This window comes from Bos mutus, chromosome 20 (genome assembly GCF_027580195.1).
Source record: "Bos mutus isolate GX-2022 chromosome 20, NWIPB_WYAK_1.1, whole genome shotgun sequence".
Classification (NCBI taxonomy): domain Eukaryota; kingdom Metazoa; phylum Chordata; class Mammalia; order Artiodactyla; family Bovidae; genus Bos; species Bos mutus.
In genome coordinates, this window is record NC_091636.1 from 24,074,346 (window position 1) to 24,101,135 (window position 26,790).

The window sequence follows — 26,790 nt, forward strand, 5'->3', positions numbered from 1 at the left end:
CCACGTCTGAGCTATTTTGAAAAATGTTGCAATAAATATGAGAGAACATACCTTCTTATAGATCCTGATTTCAGTTCCTCTGGATATATACCCAGGAGTAGGATTCCTAGATCATATGGCAGTCTTATTTATAATTGTTTGAGAAAGCTCCATATTGTTTTCCACAGTGGCTGAACAAATTTACATTCTCACCGTGTATAAAAACAATATGGAAAATGATTGTATTTAATGAGATAAATGCAGAGCACCTCTTTAAATTTTATACAGAAAAAAAAAAAAGAATTCTCTTTTTTCCACATTTTTGTGAACACTAATTATCATTTTTTTAATAATAACCATCCTAACAGGTGTAAGGTGATATCTCATTGCTCTTTTGATTTGCATTTTCCTGATGATTAGTGAGGATTAGCACCCTTTCATATAATTGTTCATTTGTATGTCTTTTTTTGAGAAATGTCTATTTAGTTCCTTTGTTGATTTTTAAACCGGATCATTTGCTTTTTTTGCTAAAACTATAAGAGTTCCTTATATACTGTGGACATTATACGTTCATCAGATATATCGTTTGCAAATAATTTCTGCACATTCCATAAACTGGCTTTTCATTTTGTTGACTGGTTTGCTGTACGGAGCCTTTTATTTTGATGTACTCCCACTCATCTATAGTTACTTTTGTTGCCTGTACTTTTCATATCAAGAAACCACTGCCAAGAACAGATCAAGAAGCTTTTCTCCTATATGTTCTTCTAGGAATTTTATAGTTTCCAGTCTTACATTTCAGTCTTTAATCCACTTTGAGTTAATTTTTGCAATATGGTGTACGCTAAGGGTGCAGTTTTATTCTTCTGAATGTGGTTGTTCAGTTTTTCCAGAGCATTTTATTGAAGAGACTGTCCTTTCTCCTGACTCAGCTCCACCCATCAACAGAAAATTGGATTAAAGATTTACTAAGCATGGCCCCCCCCATCAGAACAAGACCCAGTTTCTCCCTCAGTCAGTCTCTCCCATCAGGAAGCTTCCATAAACCTCTTATTCTTCTCCATTAGAGGGCAGACAGTCTGAAAACCACAATCACAGAAAACTAATGATCTAATCAGATGGACCACATTGTTGTCTAACTCAATGAAACTATGAGCCATGTCATGTAGGGTCATGGTGGAGAGTTCTGACAAAATGTGGTCCACTGGAGAAGGGAATGGCAAACCACTTCAGTATTCTTGCCTTGAAATCCCATGAACAGTATGAAAAGACAAAAGATAGGACACTGAAAAATGAACTCTCCAGGCTGGTAGGTGCCCAATATGGTACTGGAGATCAGTGGAGAAATAACTCCAGAAAGAATGAAGAGACAGAGCCAAAGCAAAAACAACATCCAGTTGTGGATGTGACTGGTGATGGAAGCAAGATCCAATGCTGTAAAGCCCAATACTGCTTAGGAACCTGGACTGTTACATCCATGAATCAAGGCAAATTGGAAGTAGTCAAATAGGAGACGGCAAGAGTAAACATCAACATTTTAGGAATCCGCGAACTAAAATGGACTGGAAAGGATGAATTTAACTCAGATGACCATTATATCTACTACTGTGGGCAGGAATCCCTTAGAAGGAATAGAGTAGCCATCATGGTCAACAAAAGAGTCTGAATTGCAGTACTTGGATGCAATCTCAAAAGCGACAGAATGATCTCTGTTCGTTTCCAAGGCAAACCATTCAATATCACAGTAATCCAAGTCTATGCCCTGACTAGTAATGCTGAAGAAGCTGAAATTGAATGGTTCTACAAAGACCTACAAGACTTTCTAGAATTAACACCCAAAAAATATGTCCTTTTCATTACAGGGGACTGCAATGAAAAAGTAGGAAGTCAAGAAACACATGGAGTAACAGGCAAATTTGGCCTTGGAGTACAGAATGAAGCAGGGCAAAGGCTAATAGAGTTTTGCCAAAAGAACGCACTGGTCATAGCAAACATCCTCTTCCAACAACACAAGAGAAGACTCTACAAATGGACATCAATCGATGGTCAACACCGAAATCAGATTGATTATATTCTTTGCAGCCAAATATGGAGAAGCTCTATACAGTCAGCCAAAACAAGACCGGCAGCTGATTGTGGCTCAGATCATGAACTCCTTATTGCCAAATTCAGACTGAAACTGAAGAAAGTAGGCGAAACCATTAGACCATTCAGGTATGACCTAAATCAAATCCCTTATGATTATGCAGTGGAAGGGAGAAATAGATTTAAGGAACTAGTTCTGATAGAGTGCCTGATGAACTATGGACGGAGGTTGGGACATGGTACGGGAGACAGGGATCAAGACCATCTCTAAGAAAAAGAAATGCAAGAAAGCAAAATGGCTGTCTGAGGAGGCCTTACAAATAGCTGTGAAAAGAAGAGAAGCAAAAAGCAAAGGAGAAAAGGAAAGATATACCCATTTGAATGCAGAGTTCCAAAGAATAGCAAGGAGAGATAAGAAAGCCTTCCTCAGAGATCAGTGCAAAGAAATAGAGGAAAACAATAGAACGGAACAGACTAGAGATCTCGTAAAGAAAATTAGAGATATCAAGGGGACTTTTCATGCAAAGATGGACTCAATAAAGGACAGAAATGGTATGGACCTAACAGAAGCAGAAGATATTAAGAACAGGTGGCAAGAATACACAGAAGAACTGTACAACAAAGATCTTCATGACCCCAATAATCACAATGGTGTGATCACTGACCTAGAGCCAGACATCCTGGAATGTGAAGTCAAGTGGGCCTTAGGAAGCATCACTATGAACAAAGCTAGTGGAGGCGATGCAATTCCAGTTGAACTATTTCAAATTCTGAAAGATGATGCTGCATTTGTTGATGATGCTACATCCGTGACAATATACAAGGCACTCTGCTTATTTAAATTATATGCAGAGTATATTATGAGAAACGCTGGGCTAGATGAAGCACAAGTTGGAGTCAAGATTGCCGGGAGAAATATCAATAACCTCTGATATGCAGATGACACCACCCTTATGGCAGAAATTGAAGAAGAACTTAATAGCCTCTTGATGAAAGTGAAAGAGGAGAGTGAAGAAGTTGGCTTAAAACTCAACATTCAGAAAACTAAGATCATGGCATTTCATCCCATCACTTTGTGGCAAATAGATGGGGAAATAGTGGAAGATTTTATTTTTGGGGGCTCCAAAATCATTGCAGATGGTGACTGCAGCCATGAAATTAAAAGCTTACTCCTTGGAAGAAAAGTTATGAACAACCTAGACAGCATATTCAAAAGCAGAGACATTACTTTGCCAACAAAGGTCCGTCTAGTCAAGGCTATGGTTTTTCTAGTAGACATGTATGGATTCAGAGTTGGACTATAAAGAAACCTGAGCACCGAAGAATTGATGCTTTTGAACTGTACTGTTGGAGAAGACCCTTAAAAGTCCCTTGGACTGCAAGGAGATCCAATTAGCCCATCCTAAAGGAAATCAGTCCTGAATATTCATTGGAAGGACTGATGTTGAAGCTGAAACTCCAATACTTTGGCCACCTGATGCGAAGAACTCACTCATTTGGAAAGATCCTGATGCTGGGAAAGATTGAAGGTGGGAGGAGAAGGGGACGACAGAGGATGAGATGGTTTGATGGCATCACCAACTCAATGGACATGAGTTTGAGTAACCTCCGTGAGTTGGTGATGGACAGGGAGGTCTGGCATGCTGCAGTCCATGGGGTCGCAAAGAGTCAGACACGACTGAGTGACTGAACTGAACTGATCCTTTCTCCATTGTGTACTCTTGTCACCTTGATTGAAAATCAGGTGATCATATATGCATGGTTTCATTTCTGCATATCTATTCTGCTCCACTGGTAAATTACCAAAAGTATTCAAATGTATATTAATCAACCTATTTAGAAAGAATTCAGACAAGATTTTTCATAACTACAGATGCAATTACTGATAATCCCTACAATGACCGCATGATGACAAAAATGAAAGACATGGAAAGCTCACCACTGCTACGTTCTGGGTCAGTCTGTAGATCTTTGTTTAAAATCTTCCCTGACATCATTATAGACCTGCTAGTTGAAAGATTTCTTGATGAAACATTTCTTGATGCTTCAACACTATAAGTATCTCCTCACCAAAAGGACAGAGTGCCTTTTTTGAACCTCCAGTGTTTGTGTTTGGCATTTATCTCAGGATGCTATATTCAGATAGCCATCTAAATTAGGGCTGGTTTGTTTTTCCCTTGGAAGGAAAGTTATGACCAACCTAGATAGCATATTCAAAAGCAGAGACATTACTTTGCCAACAAAGGTCCGTCTAGTCAAGGCTATGGTTTTTCCAGTGGTCATGTACGGATGTGAGAGTTGGACTGTGAGAAAGCTGAGCGCCAAAGAATTGATGCTTTTGAACTGTGGTGTTGGAGAAGACTCTTGAGAGTCCCTTGGACTGCAAGGAGATCCAACCAGTCCATTCTAAAGGAGATCAGTCCTGGGTGTTCATTGGAAGGACTCATGCTAAAGCTGAAACTCCAATACTTTGGCCACCTCATGCGAAGAGTTGACTCATTGGAAAAGACTCTGATGCTGGGAGGGATTGGGGGCAGGAGAAAAAGGGGATGACAGAGGATGAGATGGCTGGATGGCATCACCGACTCGATGGACATGAATTTGAGTGAACTCCGGGAGTTGGTGATGGACAGGGAGGCCTGGCACGTTGTGATTCATGGGGTCGCAAAGAGTCGGACATGACTGAGTGACTCAACTGAACTGAACTGACTGAAGCTACAAGTATATACAAAGATTGTGATCAAAAGTTTGGCTTTTTCTGAGGGAAAAAACAATCAAGGGAAAAAAGTAACTGAAAACATACAGCAACAAGAATAGAAGTAAAGATTCTTTATAGAGAGACAAAGTTTTACTTAAGACTCTAGATCTTTAGATAGTTGCACACAATCTTTAAATCTAATGCACAAAATGTGCTGCCAAAGCCTCCTAGGAATAATAATATACTTGTCACTCAAAGGTTATTTAAAAAATCACTTTCCTTTGTACTGCACCCAAGAAGAATAACTGGTACAGTACAATATGTGTATCATTTAGTCTTTTTTTTTTTTAATCCTCCGCCTCTTGTTTTGCAGACTTCTCCGCGCCACTGCAACTTGACGAGCCAGGTCACAGACCACACCCCTCCATTTAGTCTTAACTACCTTTTATTGTTATTATTTTTTTAAGGGATTTTAAACACACTGTTTACAAAAAATTGGAACCAAAGCCTTAAACTTACTTTCAAAATTTTTTGACATACAATTCATCATTTAAAAATCCTATTCTTTCATTCAACATGTTTACATTGTGTATCTACTATGAATGTCTCCGCTATTAGACACTGAAATCTTTCTCTATGAAAATTTAAAAAGAATTATTTTTTAACATCTTCTGAGGTAGATCCTGAAACTTTTTTAGACAGACAAGAAGAGTAAACCATGATGCTCAGAGAAGAAGAGTAAACCATGATGCCTCCATTATTTTCCCATAGCAATTTTCCTTGTTTCTCTATTAAGCCTAATGTCATTTTGTCCCCACTCAGTTACTGTGTTAGAATGTGGGCAACTTGCAATGACTCAATACTAAAAGTATAAGTTAAAACTCTGAGTCAAAGTCAAAGTGTCCTTAACCCAGTTATTACAGTACCAGAAAAGGTGGGAAGTGGAGTTTTCAAAATCATAACATTTTAAAGACAGAAGTTGGCATTATAAACTCAGAACTTAAAAAAGAAATACACTGGAAAATATTTAAATTTTATCTGCATCCTTCTCAAGACATTTGAAATTTATTTAATTAAAGGATTATTCAAACATTTAGAATAAATATTATACAAATGATTTCAGAAAAGGAGCAATGTCAAAGGCCGTACTTGTGTTAATACTGATACCAGAGAAATTACATTCATCAAAATTCCATCTTAACAATTGCATCATGAAAAAAAAAACATATATATGACTAAACAGAAGGATTAAGACTTCTTACCCCATATTTACATTGTCGAGATGTTGCTCCATACTGGAAACGGCATTGTTCATCAGCATCATACACCTGACCTGGGGCCACAGCTGGATAAAGAAAGTCACGCTTGGGAGGCTCATTATCAAGGCAAGTACCACGGCCTGAACTGTTCAACATAAAGGATCAAAGGAGATTAGGTACACTGTGGACTATTTCAATCTCAGTCATGAAACCATGTATTGAGTTATTTATTTTAATAATTGATGCATGAAAAACAATATATTCTACTAATATATAATCATGGCAAAATAGAATAGCTTTATTAAAACTTGAATAAGAGTTCCAATAGTTTTTTCCAGAACTAAGATGCAATAAAAACATCTTACAAAATAATTTAAAAATGTCAGGTTGGCCTTTAAACACTGATTTAAACTAATTTCTGGAGAAATCAAAACAATTTCATACTGCTCTAAGTTTCTTGTTTGTTTTCAGTGAAAACATAACCATATCTGGTAGTGGAATCAAAAACAAAATATGGGAAAAAAACTGGTTGTGATCCTTAAAGACCTAATCTATATACTTCCACCTTGGGTAGAACAAATAGATGGTGTGGTAAAACATGTCCAAAGGTTCTTGAAATATTTCAATAACAAATGGGCTGAATGACAGATGAGGCCAAGATCCAAAGTTCTCTTCTCAAGTATATTAAAAGTGTTTAGTCTCTCAAAAATTTCATATTTCATCTAGGATCATCAGAATTGGAAAAGAGAATGTTCTCTTCTCTATAATTTCTGCTTTTCAAAGTATGCTTCATTCAAACATAATATTTAATTCAGTGGAACAAATAACATAAAGATCGCCAAAAGTCAGACAGAATATCTTAGTTTAAAGAGCTTTATACTTTGCTAAATATAATTGTTCTTTTTATTTAGTCAGTGTGCATAAAATAGGACAGATGCTTTTTTACTTTCATTTCACATGTGAATAAGTTAGAATTTTTAAAGAATTCCTATGCCAACATTTAAAAATTTTTTCCAACATTCCTGTCAATTGTGCCAGCACTTCTGTTTTTTTTTCCAAATCTTTTCCATCCACTTTGCCAAAGGAAAATAATTTTACAAGTAGAAGTTCCTCAACTATTATTTAGGACAGTACAAATTTTCATTTATAGGTAAGCAAGAAAAAAACATGCATAATAATAAACTTCATATTCACTTCAAATTTTATCATTCTTATAATGTGAAAGTAAATGTTATATACTAATATATATTTGCATAGAAGCAAATAAATAACTCCCAAAAACTGAACCATGCTATTCATAAGGTGATAGATTCAAAGACCCCTTTTTCTTTCATTTATGCCTCTTGGTTAATTTTTTTTTTGTTTTGCTTTTTTGATTAATTTTTAAACAATAATGATATTTAGATGGAATATTAAATGTAGTACCAAATAGATAGATGTTATTATTGGCTATTATAATCGTTTCATTTGTCACTGCTCTAGGTGTCTAACTAATAGAGAAATTTTTTCACCCAGCTATCCATATTTTATGACAGAATGCTTTTTATTTTCTGTTCACAATGCTTTTAGAAATTGACATACACTAAGAAAGACCATTTCCAGATGAATTTTAAAAATAGTAAGTTCTTTTTATTATATAAAATAGCTTCACATGAGTATGCAAATTTTAGCCAAATAAAATTCTACTAGTAAATTCAAAATTTATATTAAGGTTAATGATAAAGAGGTCAATGTGAAAGTATAACAAAAGAAGAATTTATGAGGTAATTCCATTAGTAGTTTTATTTCCTAATTTTTTCCTAAAATATAAATTTCATCTCTATCTACAACAAACTATAAAAGTCTCTCTGAAAGGAGCTAAATATGTAATAAAAATAAAATATCAAGCTAAGTTCTATATAAATTAATGGAAAATTTTTAAACACTGACTTAAGTACAGGATCCTACAGATATTAAATATTTGCCAATAGCATAACAAGGAAAGTATAAGATATATTCACTTAAGTGGCACCAACTCAAAATCCATTAAAAAAATAGTATACATAATTATTTTTAATTAACCTAAAAACTTAAGAGAAAGAAGTATGTGGACCCCCCAAACATTTACAAACAGGATAACCTGAGGAAAAAAATAAAACGTGGAAAAAAATTCTTTCCTGATAGCTAACAGAACTGGATTAACCTAGGAAGAAACAATAATTACTTCATTTAAAGTTCTTGTTCCCAGGTATTAATGGTCTACAAATCATGGTTGGTGGGCTTTCCTAGTAGCTCAGCTGGTAAAGAATCCGCCTGCAGGAAACCCCGGTTCAATCCCTGGGTTGGAAAGATCCCCTGGAGAAGGGAAAGGCTACCCACTCCAGTATTCCTACTTGGAGTCCATGAGGTCACAAACAGTCGGACACGACTGAGTGACTTTCACTTTTTCTTTTCACTTTCAATCCTGGTTGGCATTCTTTAAAAACTACCAAATCAGATGACTGTTACAGGAGCCTCCAGACAATGAAGAATGCCATGTAGTGTGGTCCCCTGTGGGAAAATCTTTGTGAGAAAGTCTACCCCAAAAGTGATTTGTGTTTCAATTGCTTTGTATTGATGTGGTCTAGTTAGTCATCTAGACATGTGTCATCTCTTTCTATATATATATATATATATATTTTTTTTTTTTTTTTGTAGAAGAAACACCATATAAAATACAAGTGAAAAAAAATAACAGACTTTTAAATAATAAACATGTATTTAGGAATACAGCATCAACAAAAATCTTTTAAAATGGATTTGGCTATAGTTGTACAAAATATCAATGCTTGCAAGTCTAGTGTTTTACCTACTAGTATTGGCTCTAGGATAGCAAGTGTAGGATATCTGCAAGCTTGATTTAAACTATTTCTACATTTTGGGTAGAAAATGTACCACATATTTTCCTTCTAGTAATGATAAATATTATATACAGTAAAACCTTGACTGAAGTATTTGAGGGGTAAGATAGTCTTCATACTTTAATTCTTAACTTAGGGTTAAGCTACAAAAACAGTTTTTACATGATGTTACTAAAATCTGTCTGTTACTTTTTGGTTATTTTCAAGTAAGTTAAACCTATAAACAGTAGGTATTAATTAACTCTTTAGTCGCTCAAGCTGTGTCTGACTCTTAAGAGACCCTGCAGCCTGCCAGGCTCCTCTGTCCACTGGATTTCACAGGCAAGATTACTGGAGTGGGTTGCCATTTCCTTCTTCCAGGGATCTTTCCCAGGGATTGTGCCTGCATCTCTTGCACTGGCAGACAAATTCTTTAGCCCTGAGCCACCAGGGAAGCCCTTAGAAGATAATTATTCTGGATATTTTCATGCCTCTGTGCCATCAATTGCCATTATGAAATATCACAGATATAAGTATAGAAAGAAGATAGAGGACATGAACCTGAGAGATGTACATTTAACTCTAAGAAGTGTTTTCTTTGTTTTTGTCCCCTTAGGAAATTTCCAAGTGCTCAATCACAACTCTCTTTGTCTCCCAAAGAATTAATGATTTTTTTCTGTGTAATTCAAATTTCTAATGCCCACATATTACATTTTCATTCTCCAAATAAATAAAAGGTATAAAATCTGAATCTACAGGGAAGAGGATGCAATTAATGATTTTTAAAATAATTATTTTTGCCTGATTTTTAAAATAATAATTTCTTTGGTGTTGTCAGTAATTATTCATCTCTCAATTTATTCATCTGACAGTTCTTGAATTCTACATAAAAGGAGTCATTTTGTAGGTTTTCTTTTATGAATTTATCCTTCTGCTCAATACTATGAATGTGAGACACATCCATGTTGAGCTGTGCAATTGTAAGCTATTCATTTATATTGTTCTTTGATATTCCATTTAAGACTATGTCACTTCTATTAACAAGTGTTTAAATTATTTCTAATTTCTAGAAATTGCAAATTATGCTGACATAAATCATTTTGTATTGTCTTCTGGTATAAATGATTTTCTTAAAAATATTAGATATGAGTTAATTACATATATTTTATAGTTGTTTTAACAAAAGAAGCTATGAGTAATTTTTACTAATCTAAGCTTACAATTAATCAATATAATCATATATTCTTATGATACTGAGCCTGTTATTTATGCTATTTTAAAATTAATAGTAGTAATATTATATATAAATTTTCTTGAATTTTCTCATAAAATGCCACTTTTAAGCATAACGAGCTTGTGCCCTAGTGTCATATGTGAATTTTTTCATTCAGAAAACATAAACCTCACTCACTAATAAATGAAATGAAGAACATTGTATGTTCCACCTATAAGATGTTATTACAACTTACTATTGCTTGGGACAAGATATACTTGTCCTGAGCAAAACTGTATACTCCATAAAAGCAGAAGTATGATTAGTTCCCTAGCAGCACATATTTCACAACTAAAAGTCTAATCCTGGTTAATATCTATAGCAATATAGGTAATTATTGAACTAATACACTCCACTTTTGTTTATGCTTCTAAGACAAGGCAAAAAATATGTATTAGTTTGAGAACATGCTTTTTCCCTAATTATGAAACTCTTAGTAAATCAAAGTATATTTACAGTTCCAGAAATCCTTACAGAATGAGAGCAAAGTCATATTTTATGTATTCCACTTCTAATTTAGAGAAGTCTTATTTACAGAGTTCAAAAATTAGCTTTGAATATAGGAACATGAGCCAGATTTGTGTCTTCAATTAAAATGTACAGATTCTTATGTAAAATATGGTGTTTTGGCTTTGTTTCCAGAACACATGAAAACATAATTGTAATTTTAGATTTATTTTTCAGTTAAACAATTACACTATAAAGTACAGATCTTCAGCCTATAACAGTGGGTTAATCTAAGAAATAGATCTTTCAATATAACCCTGATTATATCTTAACAGTTTCTTAACAACAACAACAAAAAGTTAACAGATAATATAACATCTACCTTTTCCTATAAAGTTGTGCTAACACACGTAAGTTAAGCAAAAATGAATTAGGTGTCTCATCTATGGCAAGTCAAGTGTCTTACCTACTACATTTTCATAAACTGCTCTACCAATCTTCACAAAACTAATAATATATTACCTTTAAAATGAATTACTCTAAGACCTTTATCTCTTGCCCTCTATAGGACTAGGATACTTGAACACAACTGAACTTGAGGCTTCCAATATGCAAACACTATGCTAATCATGTTTACTAAGTTATGCTCTTTTTCTCCACATGTAATTATGACTTATCAAAGATATTTATGGGTTAGAGTGAAGTCCCCAAAATATGTCAGATAAATGGAAGGAGGAGAAATTTGTTTTGCTAAGCTGTTTTTTGGCTCCACATAAAAAAGAGGTCCCATCTATAAAAGTTGTTTTCTGTCTAATAGACTACTGATAGTGACATTCAAAAGTAATTGCTCTAGAAGAATTGTTAAGTGCCTTACTTGTCCTGTTCATCTTATATCACTTCTCTTGCAGCTCTACCTTTCTTTCTAGTTCATCTTCAACCATAATATTGCTTCTCTTTTTTTCAGCTTCCATCTTTTCTGTGAAAATATTTAATTTGGAACTGTAGGAAATTTTGCTACGGATCTCTGACAGTTCAAACAATATAACAGACTTTAAATAGAGCAAGAGTTGATTCACAGAGGCCCCAGGATTTTTGAGGACTATAGGAAATTACTCTGTACTACCACTAAGTGGTGGAAAATGTATGAAAAACTGGCCTCAATTACTTCTGGCTGCCTTCTACTGCCTGGTAAATTAGCCCATAGACATCAATGAATGTGAGCCATAATACCAGGTTCATCTTCTCTAGTTTCTAAATAAATAAATAAATGAATAAATAAATAAATAAGTCCCGCAGGCAGATAGGAAGGACACTACCTGCAAAGCCGTCGTCGAAAACATCAGAAGCTGGCATAACACGTCCATTTTAACGGTAATGGGTTCTTTATTATTTAATCAGGACGGCTTCTGGGCGATTCATGAACCACTTATTGAATCACCGAGTTTAAGAAATCTGAAAAAAAATATTGGGAGTTGGTAAACACCATCTCCTGATTGATCAATAGCACCTAGTGTTTCAGAATGACACGAGAGACTTTTTTACTCTATTGGCATTTAAAGGCCATGGAATTGCTTTCAGTTGAACATAGTGAATAGTGAATCTCTATAAATCATAGAAAGCTTATTGTTAAAATCCACCATCATCTTTGGCCTATATAGTCACTAAGTAGAGAAAAGTATGCATTCTGTTGGCAGGGCTGCAATTCCTAAACAATTCATCTTTCAAGATTTCTTTTTCTTGAGAAGAGAAACTAAAATAAAATGTTATGAGTCTTTTTGAGCCAACTATAAAACATAAATGTAACCTCAATCCCTAATCAAAATATCACTGGATTTTTAAAAATATCACACAAAGCTGTTAAAGCAATTAAGTCCCCTGCATTAATAAAGAGGAACAAAGAAATTCAAGAAAGTTACTATTGTATCTTTGTGCTCCAGTGAACTGACCTTTTTAAAGGGCCTTGTGTTTAAAAAACCTTTATTACTTGGTCAGATTACAATCAGAGTTGTTTAGTTTACTGTTAAAGAGAGGCGGAAGAGATGCCAACTTCTCCCCAAATCCCTACCCATTGTCTTTCACAACTATCTTTTACTAATGCCTTTAACTTTGTGAGCATTCCCATGAGGATGCAACAGAAATATTTTTATAAAATACAGGATAATAAACCCACTAGAACCCTGTCAACACTAATTATGCTTACACATAGAAAACGCAAAGAGGTAATAAGGCTTACATAATGGTTTTTGGATTAATTCTTTCAATTAATTCAGTGGAATGATTTATTGCAACCAGCAATAATTTTACATCTCTCCTCAAACCAGTGGTGATTTCTTAACTGTATTTTATCAGCAATTTAGGGATTCCCTTTTGGAATGTTTTAACAGCCTTAATACAGTTTTAACTACACAGGGTCTGGCAAGAGATCAAAACCAGTCCTTGTATTTAGTATAAAGAGATATTCCTAGCAAATGGGCTGTACAACAGAAACAAGACAGAGGAATGAGAAATGATGTACTTGGGGAAGGAAAAAAAAAAAACAAAAAACAAGCAGAGGAAATGCAAAAATGCACAGGAATACTGAGCATTCATACACTTTGTCTTTCTGGAGATAGACACTAAGATTCCATTATAAAAACGTGAGCCAAGTCAAGGGAGAGTTTCCAGATCTGGCTTGATTTCTAGACAGAGTAGATCTTCAACAGTGCTTAAAATTTAGGTTATATGGTCTTATTAAAACATCTCAGAAAATGATATTGCTAGTGCTTTGTGTTAAAAAACTACAAAAAGATGTCAAATTTTCTGTGCTCCTTCACCAAGTTTTGGCACAAGGCAAGTAATATAATTTATCTATTACAAAGATTAAAAATTGTTAGGTTATAGTATAGCTATTCAGAAGAGCTACCTTCTAAAAATACTTCCAATTCCTTCAATTTCATTATCACATTAATTCAAAAGAGTCCATTTTAAACACTTGTCTTTTGATCTTTGAGCAAAGCATTGCTCTCGGTAATTTATTAATAAAATCTCTTGTCTGGGGCTTTTAAAAATATGCAATTATAAGTTTTAAGAATATAATCTGGTTCTTAGCAGATATGAACCAAAATCTTAATAAATAATGTTACCCTGCATAGTGTTAAAAGAAAATGTTGGTCACTCAGTTGTGTCTAACTCTTTGCAACCCATGGACTGTAGCTTGCCAGGCTCCTCTGTCCATGGAATTTTCCAGGTAAGAATACTGGAGTGGATAGCCATTCCCTTCCCTAGGTGATCTTCCCGATCCAGGGATCAAACCCAGGTCTCCCTCCAAATTTCTAAAATGTTACACTATGATCATGTTAAGGTGAACTTTAAACAAAAAATTTCTGTTGCTCTCCTATACTTTGTGTATGACCAACTTTTTCAGAATACTTAACCACTCCTCCTCAGAAAAAAATGGCAGAAAACAGTTAAAGGTAATGATAGAAAAACACTGCTTAAAACCTCGATATTATTTAATATACCACATCATGAATGTCTATTAAGTGCTTTATATACATTATAGTGTTATGCATAATTATTTACATAACAACTTGATGATATGTGTATCATTACCTAAATTTATTCAATAAATGAAGTCACTGACTATTAGAAGTTTAAGTAACAAACATGAATGACCAAGGTCACACTGTTAGAGAGTGAGACCTAAGTCTAACAGTTTCCAAAGGCTAATCTTAAAGTTCTATGCAGGTGAAATATGGAAAAACATCTGCTTTCCTCAACATAGTTACACCTAATTTATAGTCTTCAAATTTAAATAACTGGACTCTTAGAATATACGTTAAAGGACCAGCAAAGGAGTTCTCAAACTGGAGAAAAGATGAGTCATTTAATACATTTTCAAAGACAAATTTTCATTTTCTTATTTTCATTTCCTGGGTGTTTGGTTTTTTGTTGTTGTTGTTTGTTACTATTAGATACTTTGGCATTTCTACAGAACTCAGTTTTTTTTTTTTTAACCAACAAAATGAAATATGTAATCACTGGATTAAGGCTTGGATTATGCATTACTAAATTATGTAAATCTAAATTCTTTCTGACATTCCTTCCCATTTGTTTAACATTTCTAACTCATATCATCAACCCCTTTTACAGTCTTACTCCAGTTCCTTAATCTGTTTGTGTCCCCCTAATTTAGTCTGTGTTCTATTTGAGTACAAAGAAAAAATTAAAAATTTGCCAGAGTGATATATTAAAGTATTTGGGGAACAGTCTGAAGTATCACTGGGACCTATAAAAGTTACTCATTATGCAGTTTGAAGCACTACATATTAGGCTTCTATCAATGGCTTACTTCTGGAGCAATTCATCATCACTCTCCAGAGGATTACTTACTCTAGAAAGCTGGTGATATAGTCTCGACTGCAGGCAGACCAGGAAAAGGGATTGGTATTTGCAGTAATGTGAGCTGCCATAAGTTTTGCTGCTTCATGACCTTTTGTCCCACAAGAATTTCCAATTCCATCATGGTTCATACCAAAACTGTTTTGACAAGGAAGAAACATAAGAAACATAAAAGAAAAAAATTAGAAAAAAATAAATAAAACAAACCCTCAATATGTTTTTTTTCCTTATTGGATCATTTATTAGCCCTATCAACATATGGCTTCTATCAAGATAGACTAGATTCTCTAAGGAAATATAGGATTAATGTAAAGAGATTAAGGAATAATTCAATGATACAATGTGTTTTTAAACCTGTTTAAATTTATAATATACTCTCAAATGTTATCTCATATGATACAGTCTCTCCTTGAACAGACAGTGGATGTATAATTGACCCATAAAAATCATACAGTTACTAAGTGTTGAAATTGTTAGTAGAACCTACCTAATATCTGCTAGAGTTCAAGCTATTTCATAATGCTGAGTCCAAAAAGGAATTATAAAAAGATAGTTATTATCCATAGAGTTTTACGTTATAGGCCAAACATAAAAACTCTTTTTCTTATTAATATGTATAAAGGAGAATTCAATACATTTTGTAATTTATGTTTGTGTGTGTATGTGCTTTCAAACCACCTTTTGAAAAATCTTGATACATTTAAGGATTATGAATATAGTCTATTCTTTACCATGGCCTCTCTGATTTTTTAAAGCTTTACTTTGCCATTTTTTTCCTGTGTCCAATAGCCATGCTGAGTGCTATCACTGTGATCTAAAAACATATCTCAATGATAAATTATAAAATTTTTCTGTAAAGGATCACTGCATATGAATAAAGTTAAGTCTTTCATCACAAGTAGCCAGAAGTTTAGGTGAAATCACTAAAAAATATCCTTGTTGTGTCCACTGTGACATTCTAGTAAGTGCACCATTATATCTGTTCAAGGAAATAAGTAATTTGTGTGACACAAGTAAGAAACAATTAAGAATAGTTGCTGGAGAAAAATTTGGAAAAGTAGTTGAGAACAGATAGTCTCAAGCTAATAAATGTAAGAAAGTATCAACACTTTAGGAAGTGCACAGACTTTAAAGATTTGTCAGTAAGAGCAACTGAAAATTTCTAAGCAGGAGAATATGGAATTGATCCAAATTTTAGAAAAATTATTATAGTAATTCTGTGGTGGAGACAATGGAATGGAAAGAGAATGGAGCCAGGGAACACAGATAAAAGATGATAACCAATTGAGAAATGAGGTAGATCTGAATGAGGGCATGGGACAGAGAAGAGGGATTAGATTTGAGACATATATGGGAAGGTGAATTCACAAATATAATATAAAAGAGCTATCATTAAGACAGATATGGTGGGACGAGGGAGGAGGAACTAATTATTCAGGTGTAGGGACTAACATAAGCAAAAGAACAGAATTATAGAGAGCCCTAAATTAAACCACCAAATAACCTTCCAAGAATATTAATACTTAGTCTTGGGTTTGACATCAACACACTCAAGCCAACCTCTTCCAGGAACATAATGATGGAGTATACTGTTTGTTGAATTAGATATACATTTTGTCAAAACATATATAAATTTATAGCTATTGATTTACATTAAAAAGTTCCTTACTGTAAATTTATAATTCAATAAACTTAATACTCCATATTTCTCACAAAGGTTGATGCTATATGATTTTTTTTGGAATAATGACAGCTTTAAAAATATCATTTCTGTTTAGCAGCAGCAGCATACAAATCCCTGAGTTATGTTAAGATAGGTATATGCAGGCACAGATGGCTTAAGAAAATCATTTTTTAAAGATTCCATAATTTCTTATTTATTCTTTTCTATGAAAGCAAAGTTTCTGTTGAAATCATATTTCTCCCACCTTACAACAGAAAAATTTACCTTTCACTCATCATAATTTTGTAATAGTTCATTGCCTCAGGGTATAAAAACATGGGTGTCAAGGAAAGAGACAATTAGAAACAGTGTCGGGACTAAGAAGAATGATTTCAGTGATTGAGTAACATATGTAGTTTCTTGCTTTCATCAAGTTTATAGGACGATATAATCAAATTAACAGCTGATGGGTTGTTAAAAATTTTGATGATAGAGCCCCAAGTTTATGTGTTAACAAATAATTCAAAAGAAGTTTAAAGAACTGACTGATATTTCTATAATAAAATCTCTTCATCTCAACTACTTATGTGATCCAATTTTATCAACATTCACATCTATAGAAAAAAAATAAAAAGCTGAATTGGTGCTGAAATCCTGTCTTACTCTAACAGTACAGAGGTAAATACAGTAATTGAAAATATACATTGAAAGATACATCTTCTATTACTTCTTGGTCTTTTGGCTAAGATCAAGTCTAATAAAGATATATTTTCTAAGATAAACTTTATTTTTATATTTAACTATTTATTAAAATTCATAATATATACATATTCTTCTAATCAGTTATTAATAATTGTAATGTAATGAACACATAATCCAGAAAAAAAGATTTTTATGATCACAGGAAATTTAAAAAATGTAATTGTAACTTAAATTTTTTGTTGTAGAGATATTTTATATAATTGAAATACTTTTAAGCATAAAAACATGTTTTTAAAAAATATTAAGAAATATTAAAATATGCATTAGGAATGATATACTGGGAGGGAAAGGAGCAGCAGAAATGCTGAGCTAACGAAGGGGAAAAAAAGATGTAAATTTGACTATAAAAGAAGAACCAAATGGATAAAGAAGCTGTGGTACACATACACAATAGAATATTTCTTAGCCATAAAAAAGAATGACTTTGAGTAAGTTCTAGTGAAGTGGATGAACCTAGAGCCTGTTAAATAAAGTAAGTCAGAAAGAGAAAAACACAAACAGTATATTAATGCATATATATGAAATCTAGAAAATGGCACTGTTGAACCGATTTGCAGGGAAGGAATGGAGACACAGATGTAGAGAATGGCCTTGTGGACACAGTCGGGGACAGGGAGTGTGAGAGGAATGGAGAAAGTGGCATCAACATATGCACACTATCAGGTGTAAGATGGATGGCCTGTGAGAAGTTGTTGTGCAGCACAGGGAGCCCAGTCTGGTGCTCCATGATGACCTGGAGGGATGTGATGGAGGGAGGGGAGGAAGGCCAGGGAGGGAGAGGATGTATGTATAACTATGGCTAATGCATGTTGCTATATGACAGAAACCAATACAACATTGTAAGAATAAGAAACAAAAACCAGAAGAACCTATTAGTGTATTTTCAAAATGCACAATGATAGTTACCAAATTGCTATGGCATTTAGATTCAATCAGGTATATTTAAGGAGGTTTTAACTTTTTACATAGTAATTTTTGCAGTACTCTAGAAATTCTATCCTTTGCAATTAGTTAGACATAACAAATTTTGGACACCCACTGAAAAATAACCAATAGGGTACATAGTTTTTAAAAATTCAGAAGTAAATAAGGGAAAAGATTTGAAAATTGACGAATTCAAGTATCTGAAGAAGTAAATCTTAAATTCTATTTCTACACAGTCTTCATAGTTTCAGGGTCAGGTGCAGATAGCTGTCTTAAGGATCTTGGTTTCAGTTGTCTAGGAGAATGTATACTTTTACAAATTATATTTAAAATGTAAGAAATCCGAGAAATGATATGACTAATGTCAACTGGTTTACTGACAGTGACACAAAGTGAAATGGGACTTTACAATTGCCATTCATGACATCAGCTTCAAAATATCCCTCTAGTACATTGACCAGGCTGGAGTGTGTGTGTGTGTGTGTGTGCAAGCGCCTGTGGTGTGTGTATGTGTGTGTGTATTACAGAAAAGTTCCTTCCTGAAGAAACTCTATCAATGAGGAGTTTGGCAAAAGAAATGAAATTCATTAGTAATTAGAGAAAATAAATGAGAGCAAACTTTAAACCATTATATTAGCAAAAATGAGAATGTTACCTAGGACTAAATATTGCAATGGTATAGAGAAACTGAGATCTTAGTATAGAACAGTTAAAGTGTGGTAGGGCAGCTGTTCCATAGGGCAATTCAGCAGTACTTTGATTAAATAGAAGAAACATTATGACCCAGCAATTCTATTCTTAGAGAGATATTCCAGAAATATTCCTAAAAGGAACATGTATGAGGATGTTAGTGACAGAACTATTTACAATAGCAAGGAGTTGAAGACAATATAGGTGCTTGTCACTGGGGAATGGATAAGTAAACTGAAAACTAAGCAGAAGTTGGAAGTAACAAACAAGATAGACGTCTACACATAAATATAGGTGGATCTTAGAAACACTGAAAAATTGAGCAAAGGAACAAGGTCTATACCAGTATATCATACAAACAAAAATTACATACATATTATCAAATAACAAAGAAAGGCCAAGGAACTGTTCAGAGAGTTAAAGACTAAAGAGACATGAGCAAATGCAACAGAAACTAGACTGGAAGAGGGAAAGGTTAAAAAAAGCACTGCTGAGACAACTGAGGAAATTTGAATATGGATTACATATCAGATAATAATAGTGTATAAATGTTAAAACTAACTTGATAATCATACTGTGGTTATGTAAGAGATTGTTTTTTCTTCTTAGGAAAGGTACTGAAATATTTAGCGATAGGGGCATGTCTTCAACTTATTTTCAGATAGTACAGAAAAAAATACACGTACATATACAAAAAGAGAAAGAAATGTTGCAAAATATTAATAATTAAAAAATATGACTCAAGGACATATGGGAACTCTTTCTACTATATCATTTTCTCCATAACTTTGCAAACATTTCAAACTTAAAAAGTTAAAAAATAAACAGACATATATAAAACAATCTGCAATATTTTGCAAGGATACAGATGATTTCAAATATGCTAAGTCACTTCAGTCATGTCTGACTGTTTGTGATCCCATGGACCGTAGTCTACCAGGCTCTTCTGTCCATGGGGATTCTCCAGGCAACAATACTGGAGCAGGTTGCCATTCCATTCTCCAGGGTATCTTCCCGACCCAGGGATCCAACCCTCATCCTTTATGCTTCCTGCACTGGGAGGTGTTCTTTACCACTAGTGCCACCTGGGGAGCCCAAATATAGGTATCAAATTTATTAAAGGAAAGAGGGAAGAAATGGGAGTGAAAACGGGAATACGGAAATACACATTTACATATATTAAAACAGGGCTTCCCTGGTAGCTCAGCTGATAAAGAATCTGCCTGCAATACAGGAGACCCCAGTTCGATTCCTGGGTTGGGAAGTTCCCCTGGAGAAAGGATAGGCTACTCATTTCAGTATTCTTGGGCTTCCTTCGTGGCTCAGATGGTTAAGAATCCAGCTGCAATGTGAGAGACATGGGTTCGATTCCTGGGTTGGAAAGATGCCCTAGAGGAGGGCATGGCAACCCACTTCAGTATTCCTGCCTAGAATCCCCATGGACAGAGGAGCCTGGTAGGCTATAGTCCATGGGGTTGCAAAGAGTTGGATACAACTGAGTAACTAAGCACAACACATATTAAAACAAGAAGGGTTCTTGCTGGGACTGATAATGATGATGTGCCAAGATCTAAGGAAAGATAGATAAATAGATATAAAATAAACTCAGCTCCCTGTTCTTGAGGTAAATAATAATTTAAAAAAAAAAAAAAAGGAGAGTTAGTGAACCTGGTGCCCACTCCACTGAAAGAATAGTGATAGGAAGAGAACATTATCATGGTTGGTTTTATGTGTTTAATAAAATACTTCAGATTAGGTAATGATTGTCATTTGTTTGACAGAGAGAGATAAAGACACATAGAGGTAGAGAGAAAGAGAAATGAGAGAGACGCTCTTGTAATTTCCCACATTTTGTTGAGTATGATAAGTCTGCAAGGCTTGTTCTTAACCCAGGCCCCAGGACATTCCTCAGAATAACTTTGAGAAATGAGGTTACATCTCCCTGGACAAATAGCAGGTTTACTTATTACTTGTCATAAAAGTATTGGGCTTCCCAGGTGGCCCTAGTGGTAAAGAACCTGTCTGCCAGTGTAGGAGACAAGAGACTCAGATTTAATCCCTGGGTTGGGAAGATCCCCTGGAGAAAGAAATGGCAACCTACTCCAGTATTTTCTTGCCTGGAGAATCCCAAGGACAGAGGAGCCTGGCTACAGTCCATAGGGTTGCAAAGAGTTGGACATGACTGAAGCAACTTAGCTCACATAAAAGTATTAGATTCCCCAAGCTCACTGTTTCTCAGTTTTGATATAAACCCACTACTTGTGTGGCATTTATCTGAGGCCATACTGTGCTGCCCATGTGTGATTTTGGGTTCCTTCCAAAAGGAAACAAAATAAATATGCTAATGCTTATACTACTTGCTGTGCTTAAGTGCCTGATCCAGAAACTCATGCCTTTTGCTAGCATCCATACAACAGTAATAAGCTAACTTACTGGCTGATAAGTAAGGCAAAAACAAATCGCCAATCCAATGATAGAGGCTTGTACTTGATTAGGATAACATCATTAGGAAACAGAAACCCACTCCAGTGTTCTTGCCTAGGAAATTCCACAGACAGAGGAGGCTGGTGGGCTACAGGCCATAGGGTTGCAAAGAGTCACACGACTTAGTGACTAAATAATAACAAGGATAGCATAGCCAATTATGGAAAGCTAAGCTAAGTAATCTTGATGCTGGGAGGGATTGGGGGCAGGAGGAAAAGGGGACGACAGAGGATGAGATGGCTGGATGGCATCACCGACTCAACGGACGTGAGTTTGAGTGAACTCCGGGAGATGGTGATGGACAGGGGGGCCTGGTGTGCTGCGATTCATGGGGTTGCAAAGAGTTGGACATGACTGAGTGACTGAACTGACAAGTAATCCTGAAACCAAAGTACTCCAAAATTATTATTCTTAACTTTTCAGAAAATTAAGTACAAAATCTATTTAAAAAAAGTAGGCTTTTTGCTTTCTTTCTTTCCCAGGAAATAAATTGTTTGATGAACATTTTCAGCTCAACCTCCCCCAGGCGATACAAATGAAAGACTAGGAATTTCCTTTCTCATATCTTAGTACTTCTGATTGTATCTCAAAAGTTTAAAGGACACTTATTTCTACACTGCGAGTAAAAAGTTTTCCCTTTTCCTCTAATATATCACTCAAAAGCAATAAAAAAATGGGAAAAAAGAAACATAAACTCCACATTCAATGAAAAGTAGAAAACTTGTAAAACCATAAACCACCATGACATAATGTATGTGGAAGGATGACTAAAGACAGAAAAATCAAACAGCAATGAAGAAAGACACACAGAGGGGACAGTAATAATTGATCTAAGCTAAAATGAGTAGAGCATGTTCTCCAAAGTTAAGTGCAACAACCTGAGGGACAGAACCAACAATACTTTCTTATAAACAGCTGGAATAAGGGTGCAAACTGTTGGAATATACACCCTTATTCTAGTTGTCAGAAGAGTAGATGGGGCTGACTGGGGAGTAAGTCAAACCATATTTGTAGGAATCAGTCTATCAGTGAGAAAAGGTGAAAGAGAGATTCTATCTTGCCAGTAGTTATCAAAAAAAAAAAATACAGGGTTAAAGAATTTCAGTCGTGCAACACTGTATATCATTAATACATTTCTGTTGACAAAGTAGCTCTGGTCCCTCTGCAACATAACCTTCTACAAGTAGTTCATCCAGAAAAATCAAACTCATTCAAAGATGTGTGGTTCAACAGGAAAAAAGAAGTGTGTCTACAAATATATTAAATATTTAAAAGAAAAAAAAGAATAGGAAAGTACAAACAGAAGATGAAGGACATCTGGCAGAAAAAAATATTGCTACAGAAAAGATAAAAATTGGACACATATGAACCCAAACTTAACAAAGCCATCATTTCAGAAAAATAAGAATTCAACATAGAGATACAAGTAATCAGGGAAGATATGGTAAGACAAGAGATGAAAACATGAACTGTCAGAGGGAATAAATGGAGGAGGGGGAGAATAAAACTATTACAAGAAAAAGGCCATGCTGAGGTAGCAAAAAGAAAAACAGGCAACTGCTAAAAATATTCCTCACAGAAGTAAAAAGAGCAGAGTTTAAAAGGATCAAAGTAAAAGAATCCAATACATGTATCACTATTATTCCCAAAGAGAAGAATCAAAATAATAAACACTAAGAAAAGTGATTTAAAAATACAAGAAAACTTTCAAGAAATAAAAATGGCTCAAATCTCATCAAATGTGAATTATTCTACATCCTAGGAAAAACTGACACAGGTGCATCCACACTACATCACATCCTAGTAAAATTACTGGACATCAAAAATGAAATATATTTGGGGCAACACAGGGCAAAAGATCAAATTACCTGTAATAGTAAAATAATCAGATTAACCTCAGATTTCTCCATGGTGACATTTAACACAAGCGCACAATAGGAAAAGTGCCTAGGAAAAGTCTTGCATCCAGCCAAACTGAGTATAAAGTCATTTTGAATAAGACCGCAAGAAACAGAGGTCTTATGAATTATTCTTATAACAACTGCTTCAAGATAAACTTCAGCTTTGTTTAAAAATAATGTAAAGGTGTGATGGTTTATTGACTCTGAGTTTTATAGCAGGCAATATATACAATGCATGTGAAATTAGTCACCAGTCAGATTAACTCCCTTATCATATTTCTTAATCATATTTTCTTGTTTGTTGTTTTATTTTTCTGGAGAGGTTAATTTTATTCTCTTATGTTCATAATATATGATATGAGGGAATAAAACATATATTATACATAAATTATAAAGCAAACATCCATGATATCTCCACCGAATTTAAGAAACACACATTTTCAGAATAATAAGAACTTGTCTCCTGTACTCACCTTAACAGTTATATCCTTCTTTTTACCCTGAGAGAGAACCACTATCCTGACTTCTGGGGTAATCATTCCCTATGCAACTCTAAACAATATATGTTAACTTTGCCTGGCTTTGAAATCTATACAAGTGGAATCACAGTGCACATATTCTTTTATAACTTGCTTCTTTTATTCAACAATATGTTAGAAAGCATCATCTCGGCTGAGCTGTCTAGCTACACACACCATTCATTTTCACTGCTATATAGATTTCCACTGTAAATACACCATTTAATTATCCATTCAATGATGAAGAATTTGCTGTAGTTCCTGATATGGGGCTACTATGGACAATGCTGCTATGAGGATTCTTAAATATCCTGGTCACATATGTAAGAATATCTCTACAACAGCTTCTTAAATTTTTGGTATCCTTTACACTCTTAAAATTATCAATGACCCCAAAGACCTTTTGTTTATGAGGTTGTGTGTAGTGATATTTATTATAATAAAAATTAAAACTGAGAAAAATTTTAAAGTTATTAATTCATTTTAATAATTAAATGATTAGATTCATTAATAACTCAATACATGCTAACATAAATAACCACTTTAATTTTAAAAATCTTCTAAAACAGAAGAATGTCACAGAGAATAATAGCATTTTTTAATTATATTTTTGTTAATCTCTTTAGTATTTGGCTTATTAGAAGACAACTGGATTCACATATTTGATTCTTCATTCAATCTATTGTAGTCTTTTGGTTTGGTATATGATGAAAATTTGGCCTTACATTAACATATAGTTAGAAAAGGAAAGAGTATTTTCATTAGTCCTTTCAGATAATGGTAGTGTTTTTTGATTCTACAATAAAACTTGACAACTAGAAATTTCTTAAAAAGTTTAGTTGCAATGCAGATTCTGAAACCGTTATCAATGATCTCTTTGTATCCTGTTTCATCAATTATCACCAATCGCACTGGAAAAGTCTTTAAGTATTAGGAAGCTGTCAGGCTCACAGTGACAGAACTTTTATTAAATTTGAATTTTCGCTCAAAAATGTTCAAATTTTATCATTGGCAATAAACAGGATTGGTTGTTTTCCTTGAATAGTAAGCTCTTTTGTTCATTTTTCAAGTGAATTTCCGCTAACCACCCATAGTATTTCATTTGTTCTTTTAAATAAAAATTGTGTTCCAGGAAAAAGCAGCTAGTTCATCTCAAACAACTGCACAAGCGCTTTTCATTACAACAACCAACAGACCAAGACATGAAGCAACAGGAGGTTTACATACTTCCCATTTTGTGAAACAGATGATTTGTTAAAAGACATGCACTTAAGGGTCATGATTGAATAAAATTAATAATTCTTCTGCTTCATCAAAGATATTTTTAAGTGAAACTGGAGTGATGGTAACAAATACAATGACTATTAGTATGGTTGCCTAGATTCAAGCTAAAGTGCCAGTACATACTCAACACTGTTTTTGTACAATCAGAGGAAACAAAAAAAAAAGTCTTAGTATTATCATGAAAGAAAAAAAGAATACAAAAAAAAGAGGGAGTTAGAAGATGTTCTTGACACAATCGAGAGTTGGAAAACTGACCAAGGAAAAGAGGAAAAGAGACAGTGATAAAAAGACATGTTCCTTCAAAAGAGAAAACTGTTTTCATTATCAATGTATCCATAATACATTATATATTTGGTAAATATAGCAGCTGCTCAGTAAATCTCTGGAATCAAATAAATTGTACATCAATGAGAGAGTACATACTGATCAACTGTGAACCATAACAGACATAATTTGTGAAGTATCATACATTTATACATCCCTTGATGGTGAATAATACACTGAAAGTACGTACTATCATATAAGCAGTAATAAATGGGCTAGAGGGCAGGTTTCAGGTCAAAATAAATGGCATCATCCGTCAGAGACAAGGTGATTGCTATATAGAGACCAAGAGATATGCAATAAAGGTTACTCATTAAGTTTCTGTAACTGAGGAGTCTATCGTACATATTAATCTATTGTTATACATGCTTTTCTCAAATGTAAGTACATAGTTTTCTATGCAAATGATATTTTTTCATTTGAAACTATATTTAAACTTCCCCTTTCTATGATAGACAGATACAAAGAGATATATCTTAGGAAAGAATGTCTTATGTTTTAAGATATATACAAGGCAGCTCATTTGTGGTTACATTTTATGTCATTTCACCATATATTATATGACCATTTAACAGTGCAAAAGTAATACAACGTGTGTGTGTGTGTGCGCATGCGCTCAATCCTGTCTGATTTTTTGTGACCCTACAGACTCTAGCCCACCAGACTCCTCTGTCCATGGAATTTTCTAGGCAAGAATATTGGAGGCTGCCATTCCTACTGGCAGGCTGCCATTTCCTACTCCAGGGCATCTTCTCAACCCAGGGATCAAACATGCATCTCTTGTAACACAAAATAACAATTTACTTTTGATTCTGGTACACAATTAATACTGGTTCTTTTGGAAGATTTGTAAAAATGAAAAAGCGTAAATATAGACTGCTGAGTAAAAATTTAATACGCATTGTCAGGATTTCTTCTAAAAATCAAAACAGATGTTTTCAAACCTAACAGAAAATCTATATAGCTAAGGAAAATCTTAAAATGCTTAATTCAATTTTTTGTCTAAGCAGTTAATTTTGCCATGTTGCTAATATATTAACATCATTGTTCTTTTTAGAAAACCATGGTACTTTAAACTCTGCTTTTCATTTTATTAAATATAAATTCTCCACTAAAATAAGTAGATGACTACTCAGTTCTTCAAAAATATAACACATTTACAATTACAAAAAGAATAGTTTCCTAACATTTTCAATATGATTAAATTTCTCTTCAGAAAGTGATGAAATAATTATAGTCTAAATTGTGACAATTATAAAAT

General features: G+C 34.1%; 1 protein-coding gene across 5 annotated transcripts in view; it reads right to left on the bottom strand.

Annotated features, from left to right (window-relative positions):
• The window catches only part of ADAMTS6 (ADAM metallopeptidase with thrombospondin type 1 motif 6), a 305,836-nt gene that overhangs the window by 152,205 nt on the left and 126,841 nt on the right, over positions 1-26,790 (bottom strand). For all 5 annotated transcript variants that reach the window (XR_011461451.1, XR_011461450.1, XR_011461452.1 and 2 more), the window contains exons 10-11: positions 14,971-15,117; positions 6,025-6,166 (exon numbers count right to left, since the gene is read on the bottom strand). Coding sequence is in view for 2 of the 5 variants with exons in the window: in XM_005892772.2 (XP_005892834.1) it covers positions 6,025-6,166; positions 14,971-15,117 (289 nt within the window). In the remaining 3 variants the exon portion in view is untranslated. The remainder of the gene's footprint in view (positions 1-6,024; positions 6,167-14,970; positions 15,118-26,790) is intronic.